Genomic DNA, 16,411 nt, shown 5'->3' with positions numbered 1-16,411 from the left:
CTTAACCAACCAACCATCCCATCAACCAACCAACCAACCCCTTAACCAACCAACCATCCCATCAACCAACCAACCCCTTAACCAACCAACCGTCCCATCAACCACCCAACCAACCCAACCATGACCCAACCAACCAACCCCTCAACCAACCAATCAACCACGATCCACTCAACCAACTCATCAACCAACCAATCCAACCACGATCCACTCAACCAACTCATCAACCAACCAACCATCTCCATCAACCAACCAACCAACCCCTTAACCAACCAACCGTCCCATCAACCACCCAACCAACCCAATCATGCTCCAAGCACTCAACCAACTCATCAACCAACCAACCCCTTAACCAACCAACCCAACCATGATCCAACCAACCAACCCATCAACCAACCACCCTGTCCATGATCCACCCAACCAACCCAGTCATGATCTAACCAACCACCTGTCCCACTAACCACCCGACCAACCCAACCGCGATCCACCCAACCAACCCAATCATGATCTAACCGACCACCCACCCCACTAACCACCCGACCAACCCAACCGCGATCCACCCAACCAACCCCTCAACCAACCAACCCAACCACCAGCCACCCAACCACCCCATGCACGCCCCCACGGCGCCTGGAAGGAGTCGGCCCCTCGGTCGCATCCACAGTTTAATATCGGCTCCATCTGTACATCACCGGGGCAGACGCGGGTGCGAGCGGGGGCCTGGCCGCCCCCTTGCCCGCCTTGGGGTACGGGGACTCTCTATAATATATATCTTATATATAGATTTATATTTCCATTTATTTATATACCTGCGGCGTTAAAAAATAACTCTAGGGCGGAGGACACGGGCTGGGGGGTTCTCCCCGTGCCCCCACTCCACCGCGGCTGGGGGGGGGCACCGGCATCTGGACGCGGCCCCATGAGTCCGTGCTCGGCCCGTGGGGCTGCTGGGGGTGGGGGCAGCGGGGGGGTCGTGTCCATGTGTCCCAGGGTGCTGGGGACCGACTTCCCCCAGTGGCTGGTGGGCTGGGCCGTGCCAAGGTGTGTTGGGCCATGACGAAACGTGTTGGACCGTGCCAAGGTGTGTTGGGCCATGACGAGCCGTGCCAAGGTGTGTTGGGCCACGACGAGCCGTGTTGGACCGTGCCAAGGTGTGTTGGGCCATGATGAGCCGTGTTGGACCGTGCCAAGGTGTGTTGGGCCATGACGAGCCATGCCAAGGTGTGTTGTGCCATGATGAACCGTGTTGGACCGTGCCAAGGTGTGTTGGGCCACGACGAGCCGTGCCAAGGCATGTTGTGCCATGATGAGCCATGTTGGACCACGCCAAGGTGTGCTGGGCCATGACGAGCCATGTCAAGCCATGTTGCACCATGACGAGCCGCCTTGTACCATGACGAGCCGTGCTGCCCTGTGCCAAGCCGTGCCGCACCATGACGAGCCGTGCCGCACCATGACGAGCCGTGTTGCACCATGACGAGCCGTGCCGCACCATGACGAGCCGTGCCGCACCATGTTACACCACGATGAGCCAGGATCTGTGCTGAGCCACGTCACGCGAGCTGTGCTGAGCCATTTGGCATCACACTGAGCCACGACGAGCCGCGTCGCACTACGATGAGCCGTGCCGAGCCGTGTTGAGCCGTGTTCTGCACCATGACGAGCCGTGTCAAGCTGTGTTGTGCCATGACCAGCCGTACGGCACCATGACGAGCCGTGTCACACCATGACGAGCTGTGCTGCCCCGTGCCAAGCCCTGCTGCACCACAATAAATTATGCCGAGGCGTGTCGCACCATACCAAGCCGTGTCGTGCCACGATGAGCCGTGTCGTGCCATGACGAGCCGCGTCGTGCCACGCCGCCCAGCCCCACCACCCCATCCACGTCCTGCAGGACCCCACCGGCCAAGCAGATGGATCCAAGAGGGGGGGGCCCACCGCCGCCGAGCCCCCTCCTCAGGCGTCCTTGTGCACCAGGGCGGCCAGGCGCTCCAGCTTGTGCCCGTGCCGGTGCTTCTTGAGGCCGTAGGTGTTCCTGAACGCCTCCCCGCAGGTGCTGCACTTGAAGGGGCGCCCGCCCTGGTGGGTCTGCAGGTGCTTGCTGAAGTACTTGGGGTCCTTGAAGAGCTTGAGGCAGGCGGAGCAGCGCAGGTCGCGGCGGGCGTCGTGCGAGCGCTGGTGCCGCAGGATGGAGGACAGGTAGAAGAAGCTCTTGCCGCAGAGCTCGCAGCGGTACACCTTCTCGCCCAGGTGGACGCGGCGGTGCTCCAGCAGGTTGGAGCGGTAGCGGAAGGTCTTGCCGCAGGTCTGGCAGCGCTGCGGCCGGGCCACCACGTGCAGCCGCTGGTGCTCGGCCAGGCTGGAGGACTGGGCGAAGCGCTTGTTGCAGAGGGCGCACTTGTAGGCGCGCTCACCCGTGTGCACCACCTTGTGCTGCCGCAGGTACCAGGAGCGCAGGAAGCCGCGGCCGCAGACGGCGCAGCGGTACGGCCGCTCCTCGGTGTGGCAGCGCTGGTGCCGCATCAGCAGGGCCGCCTCCCAGAAGCGCTTCCCGCAGACGGAGCAGCCGAAGTGCCGCTTCTGCAGGTGCCGGCGCCGGTGGAGCAGCAGGTCGTAGGCGCCGGCGAAGCTCTGCCCGCAGACGCCGCAGGCCAGCGTGCGCCGCACCAGGTGCACGTACTTGTGGGTCACCAGCCCCAGGAAGTGCTTGAAGCTCTGCCCGCAGGTCCCGCAGGTGAAGCGCTCCCCGCTCGGCACCACCGGGTGCTCCTCGGGGGGCTGCGCCCCGCTCTCGGCCGCCGGCCCCCCGTCGGGCAGCAGCCGCTCGGGGGCCGCCTGGTGCACCAGCTTGTGCCACATCAGGTTCTCGATGAAGCCGAAGGCCTTGCCGCAGGCGTCGCAGCCGTAGGGCTTCTCCCCGACGTGGGCCTCCTTGTGGTTGACGGCGTGGAAGAGGTCGGGGAAGCGCTCGCCGCACTCCCCGCAGCCGTAGCTCAGCCCCTCGGGGGGGGCGGCCGCCGCCGCCGCCGCCGCCCCCAGCCCGCAGGGCAGCGGCAGGCGGTGGATCTGCTTGTGGCGCGTGAGGCTCTGCGGGTAGCCGAAGGCTTTGCCGCACAGCTCGCACTTGTAGGGCCGCTCGCGGGTGTGCACGACGTGGTGCTTGCTGAGGTGGAAGGACTCGCGGAAGCGCTTGCCGCAGACGGCGCACTGGTGCGGCTTCTCCCCGGTGTGGATGCGCTCGTGCCGCTTCAGCGTCTCGCGCCGCCCGAAGGCCCGCCCGCAGATCCCGCACCCGAAGCTCTTCCCCGGCGCCAGCAGCGCCGCGGGGGACGCCAGGAAGCCCCCGCCGCCTTCGCCCGCCTTCGCCGCGTCCTCTGAGGCAAAGGGGAATCCGACCGACGCCGCCGTTGAGGCTTTGGGGACGCCGGCGAACGGCACCGCCGCCGCGGTGCCGGCTTTGGGGCCGGCGTGGACCTGCCGGTGCCGCAGGAGGCTCTGCGGCGCGGCGTAGGCTTTGCCGCACACCTCGCACTTGTAGTCGGGGCGCTGGCCGCTGTGGGCGGCCTGGTGCCGCAGCAGGTAGGCCGGGTCCCGAAATTCCTTCCCGCAGACGGCGCAGGGCACCCGCAGCAGCCCCGAGTGCGTCTTGACGTGGCGCGTGAGGCTCTCGCGGCGGTTGAAGCTCTTGGCGCACACCGAGCAGGTGAAGGGCTTCTCACCGGTGTGGATGATCTGGTGCTGGTGGAGGTGGCTCGGCTTCTTGAAGACCTTCCAACACAACGAGCAAGTGAAGGGCCCGTCCGGGGCGGCGCCGCTGGGCGCCGTGGGGGCTCCGCCAGGCGCCAAGGCGATGCCGCCGGGTGCCAGAGTGACGCCGCCGGGCGCCAGGATGACCCCGGCGGGCGCCGGGATGACGCCGCTGGGGGCCGGGAGGACGCCGCTCAACGCCGCGGCGGCACCGCTGGGTGCTGGGAGGACGCCGGGCACCATGGCCGCCGCGTTGACCGCACTCGGTGCTGTGTTGACCCCGTTGGGCCCTGTGTTGACTCCATTTGGCCCCGTGCTGACCACATTGGGTGCCGTGTTGACCCCGTTGGGCCCCGCGTTGACTCCGTTGGGTGCCGCGTTGACTCCATTTGGCCCCGCGCTGACCCCGTTGGGTGCCGCGTTGACTCCATTTGGCCCCGTGTTGACCCCGTTGGGCGCCGCGTTGACCCCGCTGGGCCCCACGTTGACCCCGTTGGGCGCCGGGATGACGCCGGCCACCGCCACGTTGACCCCGCTTGCCGCCGCGTTGACCCCGTTGGGCGCCGGCATCACGGCGCCGGCCGCCGGAGGCACCGAGGCGCTCGCCCCGTTGGGCGCCGCCACGGCGCCGGACGCGGCGGGCTCCTCGGCGGCGTCCTTGTGGCAGCGGCGGTGGCGGATGAGGCTGGAGACGTGGTTGTAGGTGCGGCCGCAGGTGCCGCACTCGTAGGGCCGCTCGCCGCTGTGCACCAGCATGTGCTGCACCAGGTGGGACGACTGCTTGAAGGACTTCTGGCAGACGCCGCAGGGGAAGCGCCGCTCCATGAAGTACTTCAGCCGGCGGAAATAGCTCTTCTCCTCCTTCGCCGCCGCCTCGGGGGCGGCCGGCGGGGCCGGGGGGGCTCCGGTGGCGGCCGCCCCGCCTCGTTTCAACCCCCCGAAGAGGTGCTGGTGGCTGGAGAGATCCACGATGCCCCACTGCGGCGCGTTGAAGGCGCCGGCGGCCTCAAAGAGGGGCTGCGGGGGGGGGGGCACGGCGGGGCCGGGGTAAGGGGGGGCGCCCGTTGTTGGGACCCCCCCCGGCGGTGACCTCGGTTTTTTTGGGTTGCGCCGCGGCGGCGGCAGCGGCGGCGGCTTCGGCCTTGAAGTCCTTGTGCTTGGCGGCGGGGGGGCGGTCGAAGGGGGGGGCGCCGGGCGGGGGGGGGTACTCGAAGGGGGCTGCGGGCAGGGGAGGGCGGGCAGCGCCTTGGGGTGCTCGTGGCCGTAGGGCTCCATGGGCTCGAAGCGCTGGTGGTTGAGGAACTCGAGGAAGTCGAAGGGGTAGCTCTGGAAGTGGACGCTCTCGTCGCTGACGTTGGCTTCCATCTCCGGGCTGCTTTGGGGGGGGGGGTGTCACGGTGGGGGGGCGTCGACGGCGTTTGGAGGCGTGGGAGGGGGCCCTAGGGTGGGGAGGGGGGTAGAGGGTTAATGGGGGCGGAAGAGAGGGGAGGGGATGGGGGGGAGAGTGGGGAGCGGAGGGGTTTAGGGGTGATGGGGGGACATGGGGGGGTGGGGGGAGCTGGGGGGGAATGGGGGGGACGGGGAAAATGGGGGGGAATGGGAGGAACTGGGGGGGAATTGGGGGGAATTGGGAATGGGGGGAACTGGGGGCAATGGTCAGAGATAGGGGGGAAATGGGGGGAAATGGGGGAGAAATGGGGTTGGGGGGCACACGGCTAATGGGGGGAAATGGGGTTAGTGGGGAGAGCACTGGGGTTAATGGGGGGAATGGGATTAGTGGGGGAAATGGGAATAGTGGGAACAAATGGGGTTAATTGGGGGTATGCAATTAACGGGGGGGTATGCAATTAACTGGGGGGTACGGTGAATAGGGGGGAATGGGATTGGGGGGGCATGGAGTTAATGGGAGGGAAATGGGGTTAATGGGGGGAAATGGGGTTAATTGGGGGGAAATGGGGTTAATTGGGGGGAAAATGAGCTCAATGGGGGAAAATGGAGTTAATATATAGGGGGGCAGAGTGATAATGGGGGGGTCAGAGTTAATGAAGCGACATTGGGTTAATTGGGGGAGCAGAGAGATAATAAATGGGGGGCACACGGTTAACGGGGGGGGCAGAGTTAATGAGGGAAGGGATAATGAGAGGAAGGGTTAACGAGGGCAGAGAATTAATAGGGAGCAGAGGCAATGGGGGGGACTCAGGGCTAATGGGGGGGGTCAGGGCTAATGAGGGGGGGCTCGGGGCTAATGGGGGGGGTCAGGGTTAAAGAAGGGGGCTAGGGGCTAATGGGGGGGGCTCAGGGCTAATGAGGGGGGGGTTAATGGGGGGGTTAATGGGGGACAGCCCCTAAATGTGGGGGTAAAATGGGGGGGGTTGGGGCTGGGGGGGGTCACTCACCTCGGGGGGGGGGCGGCTCCGTCCCAGCGCAGCCCCCGGTTGTGGGGGCCTTGGGGGGGGGGTGAGGGTCTGGGGGGGGATCTGCCGTTGGGGGGGTCCCGGGGGGGCTCTGCCTGGGCCCCGCTCGCTCCGGGGCCTGCACCGCGGCGCCTCCCCCGCCGGAGCCGGAACCCCCCCCCCCCCCGGTGGCACCACGTGACCACCGTTACCGCCCCCCCGGTCCCACAATGCCTTGCTGTGACCCCCCCAACCCCCCCAAAATTTGTCCTTGGGGACCCCTCGGTCCGGGCTTTGGACCCCCCCGGGGGCGTTTGGAGGGGGTCTAAGGAGGGGTTGGGGGGTGGGGGGGGGCTTTGCCCGCACTCAAGATGGCGCCCGCGGCTCCTCGCCCCCCGCCAAGATGGCCGCCGCCACAAGATGGAGGGGCTGCCCGCACCCAAGATGGCGCCCGGAAGCCGGCGGGTGAGGGCCGCCGCTGCCCGCACCCAAGATGGCGCCCGCCCCCTCCCTCTCTCCCTCGGGGCCACACCAAAGATGGCGGCGCCCTCCCCTCCCCCCCACGCCCGGGCACGTGCGGCCCCACGTGCCCAGCGCCCCGGCTGGCCCCGCCCCCCGCCGCCGCTCCCATTGGCCAAAAGTGGGTCAGGCCCCGCCCCCCTCCCTCCTCCCCATTGGGTAAATCTAGGTCAGCCCCCCCCGCCCCCGCGCGGCGCCCATGGCCGCGCCGCATGACCGTTGGCCCCGCCCCCTCGCCTTCCTATTGGCTGCCCCGCAATAGCCCCGCCCCTAGAGGGGCGGGACCCGGCAGGAGCCGGCATGCGGGAGGGCAACGTGCGCAGAGGGGGGCGTGGTCTCGCGTTGCCCCGCCCCCAGCCCCGCCCCGCCCCCGGCTCCCTCCGAGCAATGGGCGGGGCGGGGGGCGGGGCTTGAGGGCGGGGCAGGGCGGTGATAGGCGGGGCGAGGGGCGGTGATAGGCGGGGCGAGGGGCGGGTGGGCGGGGCTAGAGTGAGGCCACGCCCCCTGGGGGCGCTGCGCGGCGGAGCGCCCCCGCGGGCGGCACATGCCGAGGGCGAGGGCACGGCGGGGCGCGGGGCGGCAGGTGGGCACCGGCACCGGGGGGGGCGGGAACCGGGGGTCCCGGCACCGGGATCCGGGGGTACGGGGCCGAGGGGGGCTGGAACCGGCGGACACCGGCACCGGGGGTACCGGGAACCGGGGGGTACCGGCACCGGGAACCGGGGTATGGGGCCGGGGAGGGGGCGAGAAACGGGGGTAGGGGGTCGGGGGTACCGGGAACCGGGGGACACCGGCACCGGGGGTACCGGGAACCGGGGGTACCGCCACCGGGATCCGGGGGTATGGGGCCGGGGGGGGCTGGAACCGGGGGTACGGCGCTGGGGGTACCGGGAACCGGGGGTACCAACACCGGGAACCGAGGGTGTGGGGCCGGGGGCGACGAGAAACGGGGGTATGGGGCCGGGGTACCGGGAACCGGCGGTACCGGGAACCTGGGGTACCGGGAACCGGGGGTATGGGGCCGGGGGTACCGGGAACCGGCAGACACCGGCACCGGGGGTACCGGGAACCGGGGGAACACCGGCACCGGGGTATTGGGCCGGGGGGGGGGGGCGAGAAACGGGGGTACGGGGGCCGGGGAGGGGCTGGGAACCAGGGGTACGGGGCCGGGGGTACTGGGAACCGGCGGTACCGGGAACCGGGGGTATGGGGCTGGGGGGGTAGGGAACCGGGGGGTACGGGGGGTACCGAGAACCTGGGGGTACCGGGGTTATGGAGCTGGGGGGGACCGGGAACCGGGGGGTATGGGGCTGGGGGTACTGGGAACCTGGGGTACCGGTACCGGGGGTATGAGGCTGGGGGGGACCGAGAACCGGGGCTACGGGGCTGGGGAGAACGGGAGCCGGGGGTACGGGGCCAGGGGGGACAGGGAACCGGGGATACCGGGATGGGGGTACCGGGATGGGGGGGCACCGGTACCGGGAACCGGGGGTATGGGGCTGGGGGGGAACGGGGTCGGGAGTACGGGGCTGAGGGGGTACCGGCAACCGGGGGGCACCGGGATCGGGGGTACGGGGACGGGGGTCACCGGGAACCGGGGGTACGGGCTGGGGGTACCGGGGGTACGGAGCTGGGGGGGGCCGGGAACCGGGAGTACCAGCACCGGGATCGGGGGTATGGGGCTGGGGGGGTACCGGGAACCGGGGGACACCGGGGTCGGGGGTACGGGGACGGGGGACACCGGGATCGGGGGGTATGGGGCTGGGGGGGCACTGGCACCGGGGGTTAGGGGGAACCGGGGGGGTCCCGGAGCCGGGGGGTATCGGGGCTGGGTGGCACTGGTACCGGGAACCGGAGGGGGGGGCACCGGAACCGGGGTCAGGGGGGACCGGCACGGGAATCGGAGAGGGGGGGACCGGGGGGGCACCGGCACCGGGGGGGGGGGCACCGGGAACCGGAGGGGGTGGGGACGGAGGGGTCTGGGGGTGCACCGAGAGCCCCCGGAGCCGTTACCGGTGGGGGGGGGGGAAGGGGGAGGGGAACTCCGTGTCCCGTGGGCGCCGCCGCGGGGGTCGCGCGAGGTGAAGCCGCACGTGGGGGCGGGAGCGCACACGTGAGCGCCGCGCGCACGTGGGCGGGCGCGCGCGCTCCCCCCACCCCCCCCCCCGCCCCCAAACCCCGCCCCCTGCACGTGCGGCCGCCGCGTTCCCCCCCCCTTCCCCACGCGTGTCCCCGGGGCACGCGTGGAGCGCGCGCTCCCCCCCCCCCCCCAAATCCCCCCCCGCTGTCACGTGCAGCCAGGCACGCGCCCCCCCCCCCCCGCGTGGGCGCGCCCCCCCCCCCGCGTGTCCTTGGGGGAGGGCGTGGAGGGGCTGGGGGGGTGCGTGGGGGGGTTCAGGGGGTGCGTGGGGGGGTTCAGGGGGTGCGTGGGGGGGTCGGGGGGTGCGTGGGGGGTGCGTGGGGGGTTCAGGGGGTGCGCGGGGGGGGCCGGCGGGTGCGTGGGGAGGGCTTGGGGGGTGCGTGGGGGAGTAGGGGTGCGTGGGGGGGGGTCGTGGGTGTGCGCGGGGGGTGCGTGGGGGGAGTCGAGGAGCGCGCCGGGGGCCTGGGGGGTGGCGTGGGGGGGTTGAGGGGTGCGTGGGGGGGGGTGCGTGGGGGGTGCAGGGGGTGCACGGAGGTGCGTGGGGAGGGCTTGGGGGGTGCGTGGGGGGGTTAAGGAGCGCTTGGAGGGGGGGCAAAACGCGTGACCCCCCCCCCGCCCACGCAGGTCCATGGAGGAGGCGGGCGGCTGCCCGGGCCGGGGGCCGGGCCCACTCGTGACAGCGCTGCCGTGGGAGCGGGGGGGGGCCCCACGCGGGGGAGCTGGAGTACGTGGACCTGGACGAGTTCCTGCGGGAGCACGGGCTGCCCCCCAGCCCCGAGCCCGGCCCCGAGCGGCCGCCGGGTGCGTGGGGGGGGGGCGTGGGGAGGGGCCTGGGGGCGTGGGGGGGGGCGTGGGGTGGTCACGGTGACCGGGGCGCGTGGGGGGGTCATGGGGGTGTGGGGGGGGGTTACGGTGACCGGGAGGAAGGCGTGGGGTGGGTCACGGGGGCGTGGGGGGGTCAAAGTGAGCGGGGGGGGGGGCGTGGGGGGGGTCATGGGGGCGTTGGGGGGGGCGTGGGGGGGGTCACGGTGACCATGGGGGGGGTCATGGGGATTGGGGAGAGGACGTGGGGGGGGGGTCACGGGGGCGTGGGGGGGCCAAGGGGATGGGGGGGGCGTAGGGGGGGTCACGGTGACCGTGGGGGGGGGGGGCGTGGGGAGGGCGTGGGGGGGGTCACGGGGTCGTGGGGGGGCCACAGTGACCGGAGGGGGGTGACACCGTGATTGTGGAAGGGGCGTGGGGGGGTCACAGTGACTGGGGGGGGGTCATGGTGAAAGGGGGGGGGGAGTCACAGGGTCGTGGGGGGGTGCGTGGGGGGGTCACGGGACATGGGGGGGTCGTGGGAGGGGCACGGTGACTGTGGGGGGGGGCGTGGGGGGGGTCACGGTGACTGTGAGGGGGGTCACAGTGACTGGGGGGGGGCACGGTGACTGGGAAGGGGGGGGTCATGGGGGCGTGGGGGGGGGTCACGGTGATGGGGGGGGGGCGTGGGGGGGGTCACGGTGACTGGGGGGGTGCCTGGTGGCGAGGGTTCCCCTGGCACCCCCCCCTGTAACCCCCCCCCCCCTTTCCCCTCCCGCAGCCCCCCCCCCGCCCGCGCCCCCCCCAGCCCTGGGGTCGAAGCGCTGCCGGGGGGGGATGCTCTTCCCGGGGGGGGGGGGGGCGGCCTTGACCCCGGGGGGGGCCCCTGGACCCCCGGCGGCTGCGCTTCGGGCAGGACGAGCTGCGCCCCCAGCCCATCGCCCGCAAGGCCCGCAAGGTGCACGTCCCCGAGGAGCAGAAGGTGGGGGCCGGGGGGGGGGCCGGGGGGGGGCCGGGGGGGGTCCCGGGGGGGGGGTACGGGGGGGTCTCGGGGCTGGGGGGGGGTCCTGGGGGGCTGGGGAGGGGGAAGGTGGATATGGGGATTCGGGTATGGGGGGGGTGGGGGGGGGCAGAAGGGTCCTGGGGGGGTCCCGGGGGGGCACGGGGGGGTCCTGGGGGGGGCGGGGGGGGTCCTGAGGGGCTGGGGGGGGTCCTGGGAGTCCCAAACATTGGTGATGCCCCCCCCCCCCCCTTGCCCCCCCCCCAATGCCACTTTGTCCAACCCAGAGGCTCGCGCCCAACCCCGCTGGGGGTCCCCAAGCCCAGGGGGTGCCCCCCAAGCCCTCGGTGACCCCCCCATTTTATTCCTCCCCCCAGGATGAGAAATCCCAGACACTGGGGGGGTCCCAAACATTGGGGGGGGGGTCCCAAACATCGGGGGGGGTCCCTGATAGGGGTGATGCCCCCCCCAAGGCCTCTTCGTCCAACCCATAGACTTCACACCCAACCCCACTGGGGGTCCCCAAGCTCTTGGTGACCCCCCCATTTTATCTCCCCCCCCAGGATGAGAAATCCCAGACGCTGGGGGGGTCCAAACATTGGGGGGGGTCCCAAACATTGGGGGGGGGGGTCCCAACTATTAGGTGGGGTCCCTGATATGGGTGATGCCCCCCCCAAGGCCTCTTCGTCCAACCCATAGGCTTCACACCCAACCCCACTGGGGGTCCCCAAGCTCTCGGTGACCCCCCCCCCATTTTATCTCCCCCCCCCCCCCCCAGGACGAGAAGTACTGGAGCCGGCGCAGCCGGAACAACGCGGCGGCGCGGCGCTCGCGGGAGGCGCGGCGGCTGAAGGAGAACCAGCTGTCGGCCCGCGCCGCGCTCCTCGAGCGCGACAACGCGGCGCTGCGGCACGAGGTGGCGGCCGCCCGCCGCGACCTGGCCCGCCTGCGCGCCCTCCTCGCCCGCTACGAGGCCCGGCACGGCGCCCTCTGAGCCCCCCCCGGAGGGATTGGGGACCCCCCCGGGTGCTGGGGGGGCACCAAGGTGTTGGGGTCCCATCAAGGTGTTGGGGTGCCATCAAGCTCTTGGGGCTTCTCCAATGTCTTAGGGTCAACCCCTAGGTCTTGGGGTCCCATCAAGGTTTTGGGGTCCCTCCAATGTCTTAGGGTCAACCCCTAGGTCTTGGGTCCCATCAAGGTTTTGGGGTCCCCCCAATGTCTTAGGGTCAACCCCTAGGTCTTGGGGTCCCATCAAGATTTTGGGGTCCCCCCAATGTCTTAGGGTCAACCCCTAGGTCTTGGGGTCCCACCAAGGTGTTGGGGTCACCCCCAATGTCTTAGGGTCAACCCCTGTGTCTTGAGGTCCCACCAAGATCTTGGGGTCCCACCAAGATCTTGGGGTTCCACCTGGCCCGCCTGCGCGCCCTCCTCGCCCGCTACGAGGCCCGGCACGGCGCCCTCTGAGCCCCCCCCGGGGGGGATTGGGGACCCCCCGGGTGCTGGGGGGGCACCGAGGTGTTGAGGAGACCCAAGGTGTTGGGGTCCCATCAAGGTTTTGGGGTCCCCCAATGTCTTATGGTCACCCCCAATGTCTTAGGGTCAACCCCCATGTCTTGGGGTCCCTCCAATGTCTTAGGGTCAACCTCTAGGTCTTGGGGTCCCACCAAGGTCTTGGGGTTCCACCTGGCCCACCTGCACGCCCTCCTCGCCCGCTACGAGGCCCGGCACGGCACCCTCTGAGCCCCCCACCCCTCCGGGGGGATTGGGGACCCCCCGGGTGCTGGGGGGGCATCAGGATGTTGGGGTGACCAAAGCTGTTGGGGAGACCCAAGGTGTTGGGATCCCATCAAGGTGTTGGGGTGCCATCAAGGTTTTGGGGTTCCTCCAATGTCTTAGGGTCAGCCCTGATGTCTTGGGGTCCCCCCCCAATGTCTTAGGGTCAACCCCTAGGTCTTGGGGTCCCATCAAGGTTTTGGGGTCCCCCAATGTCTTATGGTCACCCCCAATGTCTTAGGGTCAACCCCCATGTCTTGGGGTCCCATCAAGGTGTTGGGGTCCCCCAAAAGTCTTGGGGTCCCATCAAGGTGTTGGGGTCCCTCCAATGTCTTAGGGTCAACCCTAGGTCTTGGGGTCCTATCAAGGTCTTGGGGTCCTATCAAGGTCTTGGGGTCCCCCAAAAGTCTTGGGGTCCCATCAAGGTGTTGGGGTCCCCAATGTCTTAGGGTCAACACCCATGTCTTGGGGTCCCATCAAGGTCTTGGGGTCCCCCCAAAAGTCTTGGGGTCCCATCAAGGTGTTGGGGTCACCCCCAATGTCTTAGGGTCAACCCCTGTGTCTTGGGTTCCCCCAAAACCTTGGGGCCCCCCAAAATCTTGGGGTCCCCCAATGCCTTAGGGTCAACCCCTAGGTGTTGGGGTCCCCCAAAGGTCTCGGGGTCCCACCAAGGTCTTGGGGATCCCACCAAGATCTTGGGGTCCCCCCCCAAAGTGTTGGGGGTCCCCCAACGCCTTAGGGTCACCCCCTATGTGTTAGGGTCAACTCCAAGGTCTTGGGGTCCCACCAAGGTGGTTGGGGTCCCATCGAGGTTTTGGGGTGCCACCAAGGTCTTGGGGTTCCCCCAACGTCTTAGGGTCACCCCCTAGGTCTTGGGGTCCCTTCCAATGTCTTGGGGTCCCCCCCTATGTCGTAGGATCACCCCCTATGTTTTGGGGTCCCCCCCCAAGTCTTGGGGTCCCCCCCAGGTGTTGGGACCCCCCCCCCAATGTCTTAGGGTCGCCCCCAATGTCTTGGGGTCCCCCCCATGTCCTAGGGCCCCCCCCCCAGTTTTGGGCTCCCCCCTTAATTTTTTTGGGGGGGTCCTCCCCTCCGTTTTGCCCCTCCCCATCGGTTATGCACCCCCCCCCTTTTTCGGGTGCTCCCCCCTTATCCGGGTGCCCCCTCCCCCAATTCGGGTGCCCCCCCCAATTCGGGTGCCCCCCCCTTTTTCGGGTGCCCCCCCCCCCCAAATATTTATTCCCCAGCCCCTGAGCTGGTTTAAAGCACAATAAGGGGGGGGGCGCCCCCCCCCCCGCACCCCCTGCACTGCCCCCCCCAAGCTCTGACCACTGCCCCCCCCCCAGGTGACAAAAGGGGGGGGGGGGCATTTACCCCCCCCCCGCCCCAGTTCCTCCCAGTGACCCATTCCCAGTTAAGGCCAGTAGTGTCACTGGGGGGGGGGGCACCCCAAAAGCTTGGGACAAAGCCAGCACGTGACCCCCCCCCCCAAAAAAAACCACCCCCGGGGGGGGGGCGGTCCTGCCCCCCAGCCCCCCCCCCAAAAAAAACACCCCCGGGGGGGGGTCCTGCCCCCCACCCCCCCCAAACCCTTGCACTTTGACCACTTTAATGCCCCCCCCCCCAAAAATAAGGGTTTGGGGGGAACGGTCGTGACCCCCCCCCCAAAAAAAAACTGTGATATTGGGGGGGGGGTCAGGTTTTTTTTTTGGGGGGGGGGGGCGCGTTTTGTACAGAATAAAACCTCTGAACCCGCCTGAGCGTGAATTGGGGGGGCCCTGGGATTTTTTTGGGGGGGTGGGGGTTATGTGGTGTCCCCCCCCCTCGTCGTCATACCCCCCCGTGTCCCTACAGAACCCCGTGCCCCCCCCCCCAATTACCTGGGGACCCCCAAACCCCGATGGGCACAGAGCCCCCCCCCCCGGTCCCATGGGGATTTGGGGTCCCCCTGACAATTTGGAGCCCCCCCCAGGTGTTTGGGGCTATCGGGGACCCCCCGAATTTCCCCTGCCCCCCCCCGACACTTGGGGACCCCCCCCCCAAATGTCCCAGGTCCCCCAGATCCCACTCCCGAGGTCCCAATGGCCACCGAGGTGTCCCCCTTCTTTGTAGGGTCCCCATTTTTTGGGGTGTCCCCATTTTTTGGGGTGTTCCCCTTCTTTTTAGGGTCCCAATTTTTTTGGGTGTCCCCCTTCTTTGGGGTGTCCCCCTTTGTTGGGTCCCCATTTTTTGGGGGTGTCCCCATTTCTTGGGGTGTCACCCTTCTTTGTGGGGTCCCCGTTCCTCGTAGGGTCTCCATTTGTAGGGTCACCGGTCCTTGTAGTGTCCCTATTTTTTGTAGGGTCCCCATTCCTTGTGGGGTCCCCATTTTTTGGGGTGTCCCCCATCGTTGTAGGGTCCCCATTTTTTGTAGGGTCCCCTTTCTGTGTAGGGTCCCCATTCTTTGTGGGGACTCCATTCCTTGTAGGGTCACCCCAATGGACACCAAAGTCCCCATTCTTTGTAGGGTCTCCATTTTTTGTAGGGTCCCCATTTTTGCGGGTGTCACCATTCTTTGGGGTGTCCCCCTTCTTTGTGGGGTCCCCATTTTTTGTAGGGTCCCCAATGGCCACCAAGGTCCCCATCCTTTGGGGTGTCCCTATTCCTTGTAGGATCCCCAATGGTCACCAAGGTCCCCAATTTTTGGGTGTCCCCATTTTTGTAGGGTCCCAATGGCCACCAAGGTCCCCATTTTTGGGGTGTCCCCGTTCTTTGGGATGTCCCCTTCTTTGTAGGGTCCCCATTTTTTGTAGGGTCCTCATTTTTGGGGGTGTCCCCATTCCTCGTAGGGTCCCCATGGTCACCAAGGTCCCCACTTTTTGGGGTGTCCTCATTTTTTTGGGTGTCCCCATTCCTTGCAGTGTCCCCATCATTTGGGGGTGTTCCCCTTCTTTGTAGGGTCCCCATTTTTGGGGTGTCCCCATCCTTTGGGGGGTCCCCATTCCTTGTAGGGCCCCCACGGCCACCAAGGTCCCCATTTTTTGGGGTGTCCCCATTCCTCATAGGGTCCCCATTCCTTGGGGTCTCCCCATTTTTGGGGTGTCCCCATTCCTCATAGGGTCCCCATTCCTTGGGGTCTCCCCATTTTTGGGGTGTCCCCATTTTTGGGGTGTCCCCATTCCTCATAGGGTCCCCATTCCTTGGGGTCTCCCCATTTTTGGGGTGTCCCCCTTCTTTGTAGGGTCCCCATGGCCACCGAGGTCCCCATTTTTGGGTGTCCCCATTCCTTGTAGGGCCCCCACGGCCACCGAGGTCCCCACGGCGGCGTCTCAGCCAATGGGAGCGGCGTAGCCATGGCAACGGGGAGGCCTGGCAGCGAGGCCGCGGTGGCCATCTTGGATGCGGGCAGGGCCCGGTTTTCCAGCCACGGCCCCGGGGCGGCGGCGCCGGGAGGGGCTCCGCCACCGTCCCGGCGTGCACCGCGGCCCCGCCGCTGTCCCTCCTGCCGCCTGTCCGCCGGGAAACGCAATTAACGGATTTAATTAATTAAGCCGGAGCGGAGTCCTCCACAGGTGGACACTCTGCCCTCCACTCCGCCTCTATGGTCGCCGCCGCGTTCCCATTGGACGAGGGCGAGTCCTCCAGCACCACCGAGTAGCGCCGCGCAGAGCGGTCCCCTGCCCCACTTCCGGCCGGCCCACCGGAAGCGCTTCTCTCTCTCCCATAACCCCCCGCGGCGCGCGCGCGGCCTCTCCTCTCCCTCCATCCGCCGCCATGGTGGGTCCGGGAGCGGCCCGGCCGGGCCGGGAGGGGGGGGCCGCGAATCCGCCGCCATCCGCCGGCGGGAGCGGCTCGGGGGGGCCCGGCCGCGCTCCGTTGAGACGAGGGGAGAGCGATGGAGGAGGGAGGGGGGTTTGGGCGGGCGTGGAGCGGGCGGATGAGCGGCGGGGGGGGTTGGGGTCCCGGTACCGGGGCCTGGTCTCGGGGCCTGGTCCCGGTGCCGGGGCCTGGTCCCGGTGCCGCTGAGCCCCGCGTCCCCCTCAGGGCGTCGACATCCGCCAC

The 16,411-nt window shown here is 68.8% G+C and overlaps 2 protein-coding genes across 2 annotated transcripts; one reads left to right on the top strand and one right to left on the bottom strand.

Moving 5' to 3' along the window:
- Positions 1-649: 649 nt before the first annotated feature.
- Positions 650-6,663, bottom strand: ZNF865 (zinc finger protein 865). The gene is made up of 2 exons (XM_080608828.1): positions 6,141-6,663; positions 650-5,183 (listed from the first exon to the last, which is right to left on the bottom strand). The coding sequence occupies exon 2, from the start codon at positions 5,107-5,109 to the stop codon at positions 1,954-1,956; it is 3,156 nt and encodes a 1,051-aa protein (XP_080464954.1). The 5' UTR covers positions 5,110-5,183; positions 6,141-6,663; the 3' UTR covers positions 650-1,953.
- A 1,342-nt stretch (positions 6,664-8,005) lies between these two features.
- Positions 8,006-11,679, top strand: LOC308186699 (D site-binding protein-like; the record flags this gene model as incomplete). The annotated part of the gene is given in 4 exon segments (XM_080608829.1): positions 8,006-8,064; positions 10,379-10,482; positions 10,485-10,579; positions 11,376-11,679. Coding segments are annotated over 4 exon segments (474 nt in total). The 3' UTR covers positions 11,592-11,679.
- Positions 11,680-16,411: the final 4,732 nt, after the last annotated feature.

Source organism: Anser brachyrhynchus (genome assembly GCF_964034855.1).
Source record: "Anser brachyrhynchus genome assembly, contig: SCAFFOLD_696, whole genome shotgun sequence".
In the NCBI taxonomy this organism is placed as follows: domain Eukaryota; kingdom Metazoa; phylum Chordata; class Aves; order Anseriformes; family Anatidae; genus Anser; species Anser brachyrhynchus.
This window is presented reverse-complemented; position numbering and strand designations above follow the sequence as displayed.

What these genes read in the sequence shown, in the direction of transcription:
- ZNF865 (XM_080608828.1), bottom strand. Translation starts at nt 5,109, where the DNA reads ATGGAAGCCAACGTCAGCGACGAGAGCGTCCACTTCCAGAGCTACCCC.